At 33.2% G+C, this 16,943-nt stretch overlaps 1 protein-coding gene across 1 annotated transcript; it reads left to right on the plus strand.

Annotated features, from left to right (window-relative positions):
• Positions 1-2,741: 2,741 nt before the first annotated feature.
• On the plus strand, positions 2,742-4,990 carry LOC140834022 (pentatricopeptide repeat-containing protein CRR2, chloroplastic). The gene has a single exon (XM_073198595.1). The coding sequence runs from the start codon at positions 2,777-2,779 to the stop codon at positions 4,736-4,738; it is 1,962 nt and encodes a 653-aa protein (XP_073054696.1). The 5' UTR covers positions 2,742-2,776; the 3' UTR covers positions 4,739-4,990.
• The last annotated feature ends 11,953 nt before the right edge of the window (positions 4,991-16,943 follow it).

Below are 16,943 nucleotides of genomic sequence, written 5' to 3' on the forward strand. Positions count from 1 at the left end.
TTTAAAATTTTTAATTGTGAGGAAAATTTCCCCTGGAAGATTCTATATTAATTCACGAACAAAATACCAATTTTGGGGGAAAAACCCAACTTCTCACAAAGGATGGCCCAATAGGTATTTTTTCGTGTGATCTCTCGAACCCTGGTCTGTAAAATGGCATGGTGGAAGAGGTGAACGCTCGACCGGTCCCCTGAGCTTGAACACATCCTCGCTTTCCAAAGTTCTTAGTCACAATGTCGGTCAAGTGTTTCCAAAGTGCACCGCACACCCACAAAAGGTCATATCATCATGGATCGGTGGTCGAGATGTCAGACTCTCCATTGAGGTCTCCAGATCGGGACGAGAAGCCCATTTACAGTAGGAGTTTCCATTCTCTAAAACCCCTCGAGCCAAATGGCCATGATCTTGATGTCGAATCTTTCTGACGCCAACCTGCGGCTGATACATAGGGCTTCAGACCATGAAGTTGCCAAACTTATGTCCCTCGAATTTATATGGGTAAGTACATCTATCCCTCCTTTCTTTTCTTCTTATATATTTTTTTTGTTCAACTTTACTCACTTGTTTGTTTCTATTATGTGCAGGGAATGCTCTTTCTGAGGGAGCATTCCATTCGTGCAAGAGCATCTGCCCAGTCTTATCAGAGGGACATGGATGATGTGTGGGCACGACACCTGGAGCTCATGCAGCAACTCCGGGTCACAGAGTCCTGGAGCTCACTTTTTTTATTTTTGCATGCGCCACGAAATGCGTGGGACCCCACGCCCCACGCGGGCCCACACATTTTGGATTATTTTTTTAACGCAGACGATACACATATTTGATTTTTCTTAACGTTTGGATTTGTCTTTTTTTTGTTTTCATTTATAACCGTTGTAAATTTTCTATTTTTTTTATATATTTTTAAAATATTTAATTCATTTCGAATTAAATTATAAAAAAATCCAAAAAATTTGCAACGGCTAGTTTCAATTCTCTTCAATAAATACCCAAAAATGTGTACACATATTTTCATTGCAACTTATTACACTCTCCAATTCTACTCTCTAATATTCTTCCAACTATTGTTTAGGCGATAACTTGTGTGAGACGGTCTCACTGGTCGTATTTGTAAGACGGATCTATTATTTGGGTCATCCATGAAAAAATATTACTTTTTATGCTAAGAGTATTACTTTTTATTGTGAATATCAATAGGGTTGATCCGTCTCACAGATTAAGATCCGTGAGACGGTCTTACGTGAGACTCACTCTTTTTTTTATGTTCCAAAAATCTTATTTTCTATCCGAAATGGATGAAAATAATAAGACATTGTTTTACAAATTTCTTGAATTCTACAAACAACCCGCAAGAATATCCATCTTCCTAAAATCCAAAAATTTGACCAAATTATCAATATCTACATTCATTTCAAAATATGAAGTTTTCTCCCCAAAATCTTCACAAGGTTTTGGAAATTCTATGAATCATCCGAATTATTCTCCTCGAGGTCCATATCAACCGTTTCTAGCCGAATATTGGCAAAAATGAGTCATCTGTATTTCACGTCGTCAGTTGTTCATGGATATAGTACCCCGCACACAAATGTTATGCCTTTCACATCTCTTATGTCGAATGAACTTGCAACTCCGACTTTTGTCCCGGAGATACAACTTTCCGATCGTGAATCCCCAATTGATGTGGTCAATTTAGAAAAAGCGGTTTTAAATGATGAGGGTTCAAGAAGGCGTTATCTGGGGCAATACAACAACAATATGTGAATTAGTATTTCATATGTTATTTTTAATTTCGTCAAAGTGTGGTTTATTTCTAAATTATTATTTCATTTCAATTTCATAATTATATTGTAAATTCTTCTTCCGTCGTGGTATTTCTTTCGAACATCTATTTTATTTAATAAATATATTTAAAAAAACATTAATATTATTTTTTAAAATTAATAAAATTATTTTATTAAAAAATAAGATTATTTTAAAAACTAGAATAATGATTTAAATGGCGTAAAATATATTTAAAACATATTTATTTAATATGAAAATTTTTAAGATGATTGAGTGGACTGTGAGATGCATAAATAATGAGTTTTAATGTTAAAAAGAATATGAGTAAAGAGATATGTTGTTATAATGAGTATGTGACAGTGGACCCCAAGATTTTTGATGAGTTGGCGGGTGTTATATTTTTGATGAGTTATTGGCAGGTAATTAAATTTTGTATTATTTTTTCCCACTCGTACAAAAGACGAGACAGCGGGGAGTAATATTTTTTAGTTTATCAGTTAAACTTTACGCTAGTTTGACAAATCATATAATAATAATATAATTTTATTAAAATTTTCGAGAGTAGGTCTTTGTAAAACGATCTCACGGATCTTTATTCGTGTGACGAGTCAATTTTGCTCATATTTATAATAAAATGTAATATTTTTGGCATAAAATAATATTTATTCGTGGGTTACTTAAATAGAATATCTGTCTCACAAAATTGATATGTGAGACCATCTCACATAAGTTTTGGTGAATTTTTGAAAGGTACCACGATCTGATAAAACAACCAATTGTTTTGGCTCTTACAAAGAAGATCTAGAGGGAAAATAACTTTTTCTTGGGTATGATTTTGAATAAAATTAGTAAATTTAACTAAAACATCTTCTTCTTTTTTTAAACAAACTAAAACATCAGTATTTTTTTAAAAAAATGAATCAAAATATCAAATATTTAAACATGCAAGTTCAGAAAAATGAAAAAAAGAGAGAAAAAAAACAACTGATTCCGGATGTTCCAAATTCAGTCGCCCCGAACTCTCCAACCAACTTACCTACCATCGCCTTTATACCACCAGCGTCATCGTAGCCCGGCCGTTCTCCGATTTCCCACCTTCTCGACTGCGTGCACCGCCTCCCTGTCCACCACCGGCAAAAATCAGTCAATCCAATCTCTCTGCAAAAAGGGTCAGCTCAAACAAGCCATTCAATTGCTTGCCCTCGAGCAAAACCCAACCCAGCATACTTACGAAATTCTAATACTATCTTGTTCCCAGGAAAAGTCTCTTTCTGACGCGTTTACAGTTCACAGAAATCTTACTGAACATGGGTTCGATCAAGATCCCTTCTTGGCTACGAAGCTTATCAATATGTATTTGGAATTGGACTCTGTTGAACACGCTTGTCAGGTGTTTGATGAAATTTCGAACCGGACCATTTACGTATGGAATGCTCTTCTACGTGCGTTATCTCTATCTGGTTATGGTGAAAAGGTTTTGAGGCTGTATAGAAAGATGAACCGGATTGGGATTGGTTCAGATAGGTTCACTTATACCTATGCTCTCAAAGCGTGTGTTGTTTCAGACTCTTCGGTTTCAAGGGGTAAGGAAATACATGCTCACATCTTGCGACATGGTTACGAAAACTATGTCCATATAATGACTACTTTAGTTGATATGTACGCAAAATTTGGTTGTGTGGAGAATGCAAATTGTGTGTTTTGTTCTATGCCCGTTAAAAATATAGTTTCTTGGAGTGCGATGATCGCATGTTTCGCGAAGAACGGGAGGCCATTCGAAGCATTAGAGATTTTCCGTGAGATGATGCTTGAGAGGGAGGATATGTTTCCTAACTCTGTTACCATGGTTAGTGTGCTACAAGCTTGTGCAGCCCTTGCTGCATTGGAGCATGGAAAATTGATACATGCTTATATACTTAGGAAAGGCCTTGATTCAATCTTACCAGTAATGAGTGCCCTTGTGACTATGTACGCCAGGTGTGGTGATCTTGACTTGGGGAAACATGTTTTCAATCAAATGTCTAGAAGGGACGTCGTTGCTTGGAATTCAATGATTTCGAGTTATGGGATTCATGGTTTTGGATCAGAAGCGCTTAATGTTTTTCATGAAATGGTGATTCTTGGTGTGCCACCTACTCCAATATCATTTGTAAGTGTCTTAGGAGCTTGCAGTCATTCCGGACTTGTTGACGAGGGAAAGTCATTATTTGATTCAATGGTGAGAGTTTATGGAATTCACCCTAGTGTGGAGCACTATGCTTGTGTGGTTGATCTTTTAGGTAGAGCTAATCGATTTGATGAAGCAACTAAGATCATTGAAAGTATACAGGATGAAGCAGGAGCCAAGGTTTGGGGATCACTTCTCGGATCTTGCAGGATTCATTGCTATGTTGAACTTGCAGAAAGGGCAAGTGAAAAGCTTTTTGAGCTTGAACCTACAAATGCCGGAAATTATGTGCTTCTAGCTGATATTTACACGGAGGCAAAAATGTGGGATGAGGTAAAAAGAGTTAAAAAGCTATTGGAAATCAGGGGTTTGCGAAAGGTATCCGGTTGTTGCTGGATTGAAGTCAAGAGGAAAATTTATTCCCTCAAGTCAGTTGATGAGTTAAATCCACAGATAGAACAGATTCATGCTTTACTTCTCAAGTTGTCGATGGAGATGAGGGAGAAGGGCTATGTGCCGGAAACTAAAGTCGTGCTTTATGATCTTGATACTGAGGAAAAAGAACGCATATTGCTAGGTCATAGCGAAAAACTTGCAGTTGCATTTGGGTTAATCAATTGCAGTAAAGGGGAAACAATTCGGATTACCAAGAACTTGAGGCTGTGTGAAGATTGTCACACATTCTCTAAATTTGTTTCAAAGTTTACTGATCGGGAGATAATGGTTCGAGATATCAATCGCTTTCACCATTTCAGAGATGGGGAATGCTCATGCAAGGATTATTGGTAACTTGTTAGTATTTACCTTCAATCAATTTCCTTTTTTTTTTTCAGATATCAAGTATAAATCAGATAGTACTTGAATGAACGTTCGAAACTTATACAAGCATATTTAAAAGATTTTTTTAAAGCTACTTAAAGCAATAGAATTTTGATGTTCTCCAGATTCATCCGCCATGCCATGTATGTGAACATTAGTGTAAAGTCATTCTGTTTCTTATTTGATCAGTTCAAATTAACCCGTTCAGGAATTTGAGTGTTAGGAGCTATTTCTTGGATCTTTGAACACCACCGTTGTCGATGAGAACTCTGACAGTTAAGATATTTGAATTCGATTATCGATGGATGGATTGAGACGAGACGAGCAAGCCTATTAAGTCAATTGATAGTATAACTATAATTCGATCGAGTCTATGTCCTTCATGCGAACACCATTATTATAGTGAAAGATAAAGATTTAAACCATTTTTATACAAGCGTGTAACAAGAACCAACCAGTTAAGCTGAATAATTATTTTTATGGTCCTCTAATTTGCACTTTTTTTATTCATGTTAGCGGTAAATTTGCATTTTAGTCATGTAGCTTACATTTTTTTTTGGTCCTTTATTTTACCGAAGCTCATCGCGTCTGTCGAAAATTTCTTATATGTGGCGTGGATGCTGACATGAATTTTTTTAAGATAACTTGCATGTGTTGTAATTTTTTTTGTAGCCTCCAAAAATCCATGTCAACATCTGCGTCTCTCATATAAGCAATTTCTGGCCGACAAGCTGAGCTTCACTCAAAAAATGGCCAAAAATGAAAAAAATACAAGTTACATGACTAAAAACATAAATTCGTTGTGAACATAATCAAAAGTGGAAAAACTAAAAGTTACATTACCAAAAATACTATTTGCATATAAGTGACACAAAAACAATATTATTTGTAGGATTGGCGGCTTTGTCCGTGACGCCAAAATTCATGGCAAGTAATTGTAGCTAGTGTTAAGTATCACAAACACATGAAGTATCACGAACACATGATATTGAATATGATGCCAAAGATGAGACTAAACGATTTAACTGGTTAAAATAATAGAGCAATTCAAATCTTTTAAACCATACAACAATCAAGCGTCATTTTTCAATCACTTTCCAAATAATGACAACGATTTTCTTTGACGATCCCCCGTTCAAGGTCAGAGTTGCATACTAGCTTCGACATATTGTTTCATCGGATCGATTTTAATTACCTCTAAATTTATACATTTAATTTAAATATACAAAACCGAGAACATTACGAAACTAAGAAAGCTTATTGTCTAGTAGTGACTTAGTGAAGATGTTAGCGGCTTGTTGATCTGTCGATATGTACTCTAGCCGATTGTTCTTCATTACATGGTATCAGATAAAATGATGTCTTATATCAATATACTTGGTCCAAAAATGCAATACAGGGTTGTAGGTGATTGATATATCACTGAAATTGTCACATAAGATCGAAGATTCAACAGTTTGAATATCATAGTCTCGCAGTTATTGTTGAATCCATAATAATTGTGCAAATCAACTTACGTCTATATACTCAGCTTCAGTCGTTGATCTAGCTATTTATGTATGCTTTATGTTGAACTAGGTCATCAGTCTGTCTCCAAAAAATTGATATGAACCATTAGCGATATTTCTATCAATCTTACAACCTGCATAATCTGCATCTGAATATCCAATTAAGTTAAAACTCGAGTCTTTGATATACCAATGGCCCACACAAAGAGTACCTTTTAAATATTTAATAACTAGTTTAGCTGCATTATAATGTGATTTTTTAGGATTAAAGAAGTGATTTACATGTCTGAAGACAACATTCCTTAACGGTGACATTAAGGAAAATATTTACATGTCTCAACCTGAAAGATTCACATAAGTAGGAAGTGAGCATAAAGTATGAAAACTTTATATATCTATTTATGGAATCATACATAAATCAAGGAGCTGGAACCTCAGATTTGACAACACTATCAAAGAGTTTGATTTTGCTAAGAATCCTGAGTAACTTTGTGTATACAAGAAGGTTTGTGGGAATGTAGTGACAATCCTAGTAGTTTATGTTGATGACATACTACTCATTGGGAATAATGTAAGGATGTTGCAATTAACAAAAGTATGGTTGACTAGTAAATTCTCTATGAAAAATATGGGTTAAACATCTTATGCAGTAGGAATATAGATCTACAAGGATAGATAAAAGAAGATGTTAGGGCTCACTCAATCCACTTATATTGATATCATATCGAGGAGATTCTCTATGGAGAAGTCCAAGAGAGGATATCTCTCAATATGTCATGGTGTGACTCTATCCAAGTTTATGTACCATTAGACTAATGAAAAGATAGAAACCATGAGCCGCATTCCATATGTCTTTGTTGTAGGTAATATAATGTATGCTATGATATCTACTCGACATAATATTTCATATGCACTAAGTATTGCAAGCATACATCATTCAAATCCCGGTCCATTGCATTGGAAAGTCGTGAAGGACATTCTTAAATACTTGAGAAGAACAAAGAATTTGTTCTTGGTTTATGGGAGTGGAAAATTAAAATTGGAAGGATATACTGATTCTAGATTCTAATCAGATGTGGATGATTCTAAATCAACCTCTGGATTTGTATTCAAGTTCAATGGTGGTGCTGTCTCTTGGAAGAGTTCCAAGCAAGACACCACAGCGGATTCAACCACTGAGTCCAAATACATAGCTGCATCGGCTGCAGCAAAAGAGGTGGTTTGGATGAGGAATATCGCTCAAGAGTTGGGTGTCATTCCTCAAACAGTTGATCCAGTCTTGATCTACCGCGACAACACCGGTGCCGTTTCGTAAGCAAAGGTACCGAGGTCTCATCAGCGATCCAAACATATACCGAGAAAGTTCTACGAAATTCGGGAGATTGTGGGAAGATGAGACATATAAGTAAAAATAGTCATCTCTGCTGATAATGTTGATGTTCCACTGACGAAACCCCTGGAGGCCCATTGTTTGAGAAGCATTGTGAAGCAATGTGTCTAAGATCTATGGGTAGTTGGCTATAGGGCAAGTGTAAGATTGTTAGAGTAGCTGTCCAGCGACCCAACTTGTGGCTTGAGCTTTATTGACTCTCATACAAAAATGATCTTTATTTTAATAATATTTTATGATTTTATCCATTTATTGCATTTGACTTTATCTATATACTCATTCAAACTGGATAGATAAAGTTCTTGAATATATAATAGGTACCATGAGGTCTACCTCTCAAATGTAAAGTCATGAAACTCAGTAGGAAGTATACCATATATTCTAAAAATATTCCTAGTCGAATCATCTGCCTAAAATAAGGATAAAAATCGCTTGAGCTCGAGACTAGCCTTTGTTTTTAAAACTACATATTTAATTGTTAAGGGCACAGAGATGTCCATTCATACAGATGAGTGATCATCTGATGATGTACTGAACAACCCTCCCCCAAACTGTCCAAGTTGGTTCTCACTTATTAAGGGGAATAATATGTGGTTATGGTTGTACATTATTAGTCTTTTGACCCTGGGCAATGTAGATGCACTATGTACTAGCATACACTTTGATCCGTTCAATGATTATATTGAAGGTCATCAGGAGGCGAAGTTGTATGTAATTTCGAAATACGTAAGTGCAAATACATTTTAGTCAGGTATGAACCGTTTGCCTACAGATGAAGATATACTATATGGTCTGATGAGTTAATAGTGCAAAGAATTTTTGGTCAGAGTAGGATATGTGCATTTTGGAAAGATGTTTCCTCAGTTGCACATAACATGTCACTATTATTACTCAAATATATATGACATTGTTATCGAATTAATGTGCAACTCTCGATATACCAATGGTTACAGATTCAATCAAGATATATGAGTTGAAGAAACCGTACTGTATTCTAACCATAATTTAAGGTTCTTGCAGGCACTGTTAATGATACCTTGGGATCATGAGGTGATGCTACTAGATGCTCTTACCATTATCCGATGTGTGCAATCAGAAATGAGTTCTGACATTCTTGATCAATGTGTTGATGAAAAGATTAGGGCTACTTAGGTAGTCCCGAATAAGAATAAATTTTATTTGAACCACATGTAGATGTGAACCCACAGCTAACTGTATTCCTGAACTATTGAGGGTCACACAAGTAACAGATTTTATGTTACCATTGAGAAAGTCAAAGTTCAAGGAGTTGAATTGGCGACTGTAGTTTGATGGACATCAAACATAATGCTTATACATGGGTTTATAAGTTGGTACCATAAGATGGAAGAAATGAAAGTGAGCTTAATTGTTAATTGAAGAAAGAGAGTAAAACTATCTATTTTGCCAAATATGGACAGTGAAAATTTTGAAGTTTTCATTATACGAACAAGATTTTTATCATTGATACATTGAAGCTGTCACGTTGTCTATCAGAGTTATAATGTGTTCAGAATTATTTATTTAGTAAGTTTAGAATTTACTAATTAAATAATAATACTAGTAATTATGACTATTAATACGTACAAAATTTTCATGAAAGTTCTAGAGAGGCCTAGAATTAACATAACTCACAAAAAATAACAAAAAAAATCATTCTCAAATGCAAAGCAAAATCCTAGCTATCTCCAGGATTTTGAGAAACAAAATTCGGTCAAGCACTTCCATCAACGGGGGTCCCGCCGACACTGCACCGACTCCGGATTTTTGAAATTCGGGGTTCCCAGTGTCAACGCAAAATTGTTTGCGATTTATAGTGCAATCTAAACAAAGAATAGAGTTTATGATAGTGGACCCAATTTGACATTCAAATGCAAAGATATGTTCGAAGGGTGATACAAGAAGTGTCATCACCACTAATCCCGAATTGGTTTGGAGTCCAGCATAATTTACGAGAATGTAACATTCTAAAAGACCTTATGTGTGTTTAAATTCATACGACACCCAAGGAAATTTTTGGAATTTACGCTATACCTTGGGTGCAAGAAAACGGTGCATCGCCTTGTTCCATTTCGTAAGTTTCACACTTCAATTGGAGAATATCCATCTTTGTCTCCTTCAGTTGGTTGGTTCCTTCATGGCATATATCCAGCTTGTCCCATATTTATTTTTCCCAAGATCACGTGGAGATTTGGTTGTACTCGCTCATGCCTAAGGCACAATGCAAAATATTCATGGCTTTAGCATATTGAGAAATAAATTTCATATCCTTTTTGTGAATTCATCCATCCTTTTTGGAGTTTTTTATCATCTTTCTTCGTAGGGATGTATGGACCTTTCACAATCACTTTCCAAATATCCTAATCCACAAATCGAATGTATTGAAAAAAATTTATTTTCCAATATCCATAATTACTACCGTTGAAAAGTGGAGGACGATGCGTAGATTTTCCTTGAGCATATACACTTACTAGATTGACCATAAAAATGTTTTGATTTAAAAATACAAAATTTAAATGACTATGATACCACCTGTTAGAACCTAAAATGGGGGTGAATTAGGTTCTAAGGACGTTTAGTAATTTTTAAGAGAATTTGGAAAAGTTTGAAGAACTCAAGTGGAAGACTTTTGGACAATCATAATAAAATAATGAAATAAAATAAATAAATGAAGTAAGGTAAATAAAGAAATAAAAGATAGCAAAGATTTTTTTATGGATGTTCGACGAAACAATTATTCTATGTCTCTCCTTCTTTGTTAAAAAAGAACCATATCTTCTTGGCCTTGATGACTCCAAGTTAGCCTTGATACAACCACGCTCTTCGCGTCTTCTTTCCTTGAGGGCTCCAAGGATAGCCACAAATTCAGTACAACTTCAAAGAAAAGATTACACTACCACCACTATTGATCACTTACAAATATATTTCAAAAGAAGCATTATAGACACAAGAAATAAGATAAGAGATCTTTGAATGCTTGTTATCTGTTGGGTGTAAGTAAAATGGCTCATATCAGAAAGGAAGATGTACCGTGTAGGAGTTGGCGACGGCCAAGAAGCCTACAATTTTTGACGAAAAATTACGTACGCTGACTCAACTTCAGAAACTGAGATGCGTACACGATTATTCCTTTGACAATAAGGCTCCCATAATAAACTCGTTGATGGTATGAGTTTGCCTATAAATACCGAAGGCATTGAGGTCCCTAAACACACAATCTCATATAGAAAATACACCATCTAAAGGAGTGTTGGAGTGTTTATAAGGCTTCGATCGAAAGGAAATCAGAAAACTTCAACAAATTTTCAATGGCTGGAGGTAACGCTCGATTTAGCTTCCGCATTTTTGATTATCATGTTTATATACGTGCAGAAACATGATTTTTAGAGAAAATCTCTAACATTTGGTATCAGAGCCATGAAACATCTGCCTTGAAATTTCATTTTCTGAAAATTCGATATTGGGAAAGTTTTACGTAAAAACTTGAAGTTGAAAATCAGATAAAATGTTATTAAGAAACTTACCTGAGAATTATGTTCCTGATTGCATCTTGAAATTCTTCCTTGAAATCTTAAATATTGGAGAAATTTTTTTTTTCGGGAGGAAAATATTCTGAAAAAGATGCTACTGGTTTTTTCTGAAAATGGAGGATGAAGAAGACGAAAGATTGCAGCAAAATGAAAAATTGCAAAGTGATGATTGAGTCAATTGAATTCGGTGAAATATGAATTATTCAGACAAAGTACTATTAAATTGAATGGGACCTCACATATTTATATAATGCAAAGTTGTGTCCGCATAATTTTTTTTTTAAAAAAAATTATTTAATTTCGCGGGACCCACTCATTTGAATTTGCTTGCAAATTGTCGTTGGATTTTTATTATTATTATTTAAATAATAATAATAATAAATAAATAATGATTAATTTGTTATTTAGTTATATGTATAATTTGGTATACATATAACATTTGGTTAAATAATTTGTACACATTAAAATAATTTCAAGTTCGACGTAATTTTCAATACATGTTTAGAAATTATTTTTGCATGTTAGATAATGTCAAATATTACGGATAAGTGTTTGATTTGTACATGCAAATTTAATATTGTGTTTGCATTTATTCTTGTCTCTTGAAATTTAAATGCAAATTGTATTGAAAAATATTTTGAAAATCAATATTCACATTATGTTCATATTAAATTATATTGAGATGAACATATCAAGTAAGATGTGAATATAATATTATAAAATATTTCAGATATTCACAAATGAACAAATAATCATCAATTTATCACTACTCTGATAAAAGAGAAAAACTGATGAGGAGTTCACATTTTTATGTAAATGTGATCCTCACTTTATCACTACTCTGATTGAAGAGAAAAACTGATGGGGAACATATTTGTTCATATTAAGTAAAAATGTGAATATAAAGTTATTTAATGAAAAATTTTGGCTCATAAAGATTCACATAAATGTGGATAATTAAAGTGAATAATAATTATAAGGTGACATGAGAAAACATGATCTGGGGAGTTCTTCATAGATCGGTTTAAAATGCCTTGACTAGCCATTGGTCTCCCTGAGGAACGTTGCTCTGTCTAGGAGTTGGGTATTTAAAGGGCCTTAGCACTACCTATCTTTCATGGGAGCACTCTTGGAAAATGTTGATTGTGTTACTAAATATTATTATATAAAGATTTAAGTAAAGCCAAAATTTTTGTCAAGTGATCCGTATAATTTTAAATAATTAAGGTTTAGCCACATCACCCTTAATTATGAGAAATTATACATTAAGTCAGATTTGGATCACATTAAGGGCATTTATTAAGTATAATAAAATAAAATTGTCTAGTGATCCGTATAATTTTAAATAATTAAGATTTAGCCACAGCACCCTTAATTATGAGAAATTATACATTAAGTCGGTTAAGGATCACATAAAGAACATTTATCTAATGATCCGTATAATTTTAAATAATTAAGGTTTAACCACAACACCCTTAATTATGAGAAATTATACATTAAGTCGGTTAAATATCACATAAAGAACATTTATCTAGTGATTCGTATAATTTTAAATAATTAAGGTTTAACCACAGTACCCTTAATTATGAGAAATTATACATTAAGTCGGTTAAGGATCACATAAAGGATATTTATAAAATCAAAATTTATGTCTAGTGAACCGTCTAATAAATAATTAAGGTTTGGCCACAACACCCTTAATTATGCAAAATTATACATTAAGTGGACTGAGGACCACGAAAGACATATATTAAGAGCATAAATATTTTAAAATTTTGTATTTAATGTCTTAGTGATTCGTATAATTTTAATTTATTAAAGAATAGCTATAGCATCTTTAATTGAATTAAAATTATACATTAGTTTTTAATCACATTTCGTTATAACAGACATAAATTACATAAAATTATTCATCATTATGATAATACTTTGAGATGAATAATTATGAAGAATAAATATTTTATGCATAAAGAATTTAATATTCTAGTGATTCGTGTTATTTTAATTAATTGAAGAGTAGCCACACCATCTTTGATTGAATTAAAATTATACATAAATTATGAGGATCACACTTGGTTATAAAGGATATAAATTGTAATTAATTATATTTGAACATTGAAAATTATCTCATAAGAAATTTCGTTATGTTAAATATAATTAATTAGGATACAATATTGAATTATTTTCTTAATTTATCCACATGAATTAAGAATTGAATATAATTCAATAGTTATATCATTAAGTTTGTATGAATCTAATTGAATTAAAAAATTCAGTCCACAGACAATTTTTATGTCACTGATTCATATGTAAATCATGATTTACATGGGTAAAACATGACATATGGTTTATTACTTCATTTAATAACATTAGCATGTATTCATTAATTTTGCAGCATATTGCTATTACTCTGATATTAATTTATAGAGAATGACTTGATTAGTGGGAGCAATCAAATTCAGAATATTGATCATTATGATGCTCATTCATCCACACTAGTTATATATATTGATTGCTATTCACAACATTCTCCAATTAATAGGTGTATTGTGAAACCAATCATATAAATTCCATATTAAGTTGGTTCAATTGCTATTCATTTTTTAAATGAGTCTTTGAAACAAATAAAGTCTCATTAGGCAATATCGAACAACATAAATAATTCTTCTCTAGTGATGGTGAATATTTAATATTTCAACATTAAGAAAATGATATGGATTGAAACATGTCTCACATTAGTGGTATTTCAGGTTTTACAATGTTATCTCTTCATTAAGTTTTGTTGAGAATATTGTGGGCCATTATGAATACCAGAAGGTTAGTGAAAGCTTAATTATTATCAGAGTAATATAAATATTTGACCACTAAAAAGCTGCAAAATGTTTTGGGATACATTTATGGTGTTAAAGTTTTACATGCTTATGTGAGACTAATTGACAATTTGGAAAGTGATTTGCTACTCCCACTGTTGAGTCATAATTCGTCATTGAAGCACTATTGTGTGGTGTATTTTAAGGAGTTTCATTATGGGCTTAGAATTATGGATTCTATGTCTAAGCCATTAAGATCATATTACTGCAATTCAGTTATGGTCTTTGTGACTAAAACGGTGGTCGAATTAAGTATATCGACATAATGTATTTTAAACCGTTGGAGAACGTGTTAATAAAGTGGTCATTGAATACGTTAGCACTGAATTGATGATCTTTTAACCTAAATACATGCAAATTTCAGATGTTAAAAGATCATATGGTAATTACTGATGGATTTGATTCCATAATAAATTTATGTTACATACATTTGGTTTTGATAATGAAACGCATTCAGTTATGATATTTCTCATATTCAGTTATGTACATATTTAGTTATCTTGAGAAAAAAAATATATCAACAAAGTTGGACCTTGAATAAACATTGGGTTTATTCATTAAGTTATACAGATTTGAGAGACATAATGCATTGTAATACATGGAAGATAATACTCGCTTCTAGAGGACCTATCGTCATGATTCATGTATTTTGTTTTCTCCTATGGTAAATGATATATATGAGCCAAGTGGGAGAATGTAAGTAAAATGGCTCATATCAGAAAGGAAGATGTACCGTGTAGGAGTTGGCGACGGCCAAGAAGCCTACAATTTTTGACGAAAAATTACGTACGCTGACTCAACTTCAGAAACTGAGATGCGTACACGATTATTCCTTTGACAATAAAGCTCCCATAATAAACTCGTTGATGGTATGAGTTTGCCTATAAATACCGAAGGCATTGAGGTCCCTAAACACACAATCTCATACAGAAAATACACCATCTAAAGGAGTGTTGGAGTGTTTAGAAGGCTTCGATCGAAAGGAAATCAGAAAACTTCAACAAATTTTCAATGGCTGGAGGTAACGCTCGATTTAGCTTCCGCATTTTTGATTATCATGTTTATATACGTGCAGAAACATGATATTTAGAGAAAATCTCTAACATTGGGATCATATTAGATTTTATAGCAGGGTGAATAGAATCTATTAAAATTTTAAAAAATTTGAACCTTTCTTAACACTTTTTAGGCTCTTAAGAATTTTCTTGAACGACTAATTTTGTTAGACCACTAAAAATTAATAAATGTGAAAATGGTTCGGTTTGACTAGTGATGAACTATATAATGTAACTGAAAGTTAACAATAAACGACTTGAAAATAAATGGGTAATGAAATGAGAAAAACATGTTTATGGATGTTCGGAGATAAAAGTTTTATGTTTGCCCTTCTTACACTTGGGAAGGTTTCCAATAAAAGAGTTTAGTTTTACGACGTCTTGTAACAACTCACTTCAGTTAGGACTTATCACTGTCTAAGTTGAAACTCTTAGTAATCACTTTACAATATCTGGATGTTTAAAAACCCTCTGTTCACCATAAAGCAATACAATAAGCCAACGTGCAGTCTTGAAGGCTTGAGTTGGTAGTGTAGCATAAAATGACCCTAAAATATATGATATAATCTGATAAGAGCGTGTTAAGTGAACAGCTTGTGATTGAAAGCTTGAGTGTGCTTGAAGTTCTTGAAAATATGCAGGATTTGAGCAATAGTTTCGGTTTCAGTTCTTGATTGGTTATTACTGATCCCTGGTCTTCTTCTCTTTCAAATATGCAAATATATAGTTGAAATACTTCAATGATCAGATTTGATTTTCGATGATAATCTGTACTACTACCCACATAATGGACATGTAGATTTCCATCGTTGTACGTATCATTAAATGCTCATTAATTTTCTTTGTACTTTTGTGATTTTAAGCTCCTCTATTTTCAAAAATATGACATACAACATTCGAAATAGGTAGTTTTCTGTTATTCGGGAGTTGATAGAATATTGTGTAATCATTTAAATATGGCAGACTTTGAACGGCTTGAATTGCAGTATCCTTCTTAAATTTACTCAATTCCTACTTGTGAAGTACAGTTGGATTTTCAACAGTTTGAACAAGTGTACTGCCGGTCGGTTTGACAGATGATTTCTTGAAACTAGAGCTTGGACATTATGCTTGACTTTCTTGCGAAAATGGCTTGAACTTCTGATTCCCTTTTCTGAACATCTTGAAATGATCCAGCGGTCTAAAAGCATGAAAATACTATTAAAGAGCGGATTAATCTGAAAACAGGTCAATTGTGTTATTTTGTCAATCACTAAAACTTAGGTAATAGAAATATTCTAATAATTTTTTCCTTTTTGATGATGAAAAAACCAAGCTATAATTCTACAGAAAAAGTTACATTTAAAGCATTATAAACGATGATTGAAAGAGAATGAACTTCATTGAATTAATGAAATATCATTTTTACAGGTGCAGAAAATATAAATCATAATATACCTACAAAAAAATAGAAAACCCTATCTTATATGACCTACTCCTACACCTACACCTACACCTACACCACTGTCACCTCCTCTATTTATTTTATCTTTCTTTCTCTTTCTTTCATCCGTTCTCTTCGACTTTTCATATCTAGCCCTATCAGCTCGACGTCTTTTCTCTTCTATCTTCTTTTGATCCACCTCTTCGTCATTTTTGGCATCCTTATGTTGCATAAACTTAAAAATTTCTTTCAACTGGCCTCCCAATGTACCAAATCGCTCATGTAACGTCCGAATAACCAACCTACGTAAACCGCATGTATGCAAAAAAAAAATTGTTTTAATTGATTAATTGTTTTATCAAATTGATTTTAAATGCTAGC

Source organism: Primulina eburnea, chromosome 6, assembly GCF_022965805.1.
Source record: "Primulina eburnea isolate SZY01 chromosome 6, ASM2296580v1, whole genome shotgun sequence".
In the NCBI taxonomy this organism is placed as follows: Eukaryota; Viridiplantae; Streptophyta; class Magnoliopsida; order Lamiales; family Gesneriaceae; genus Primulina; species Primulina eburnea.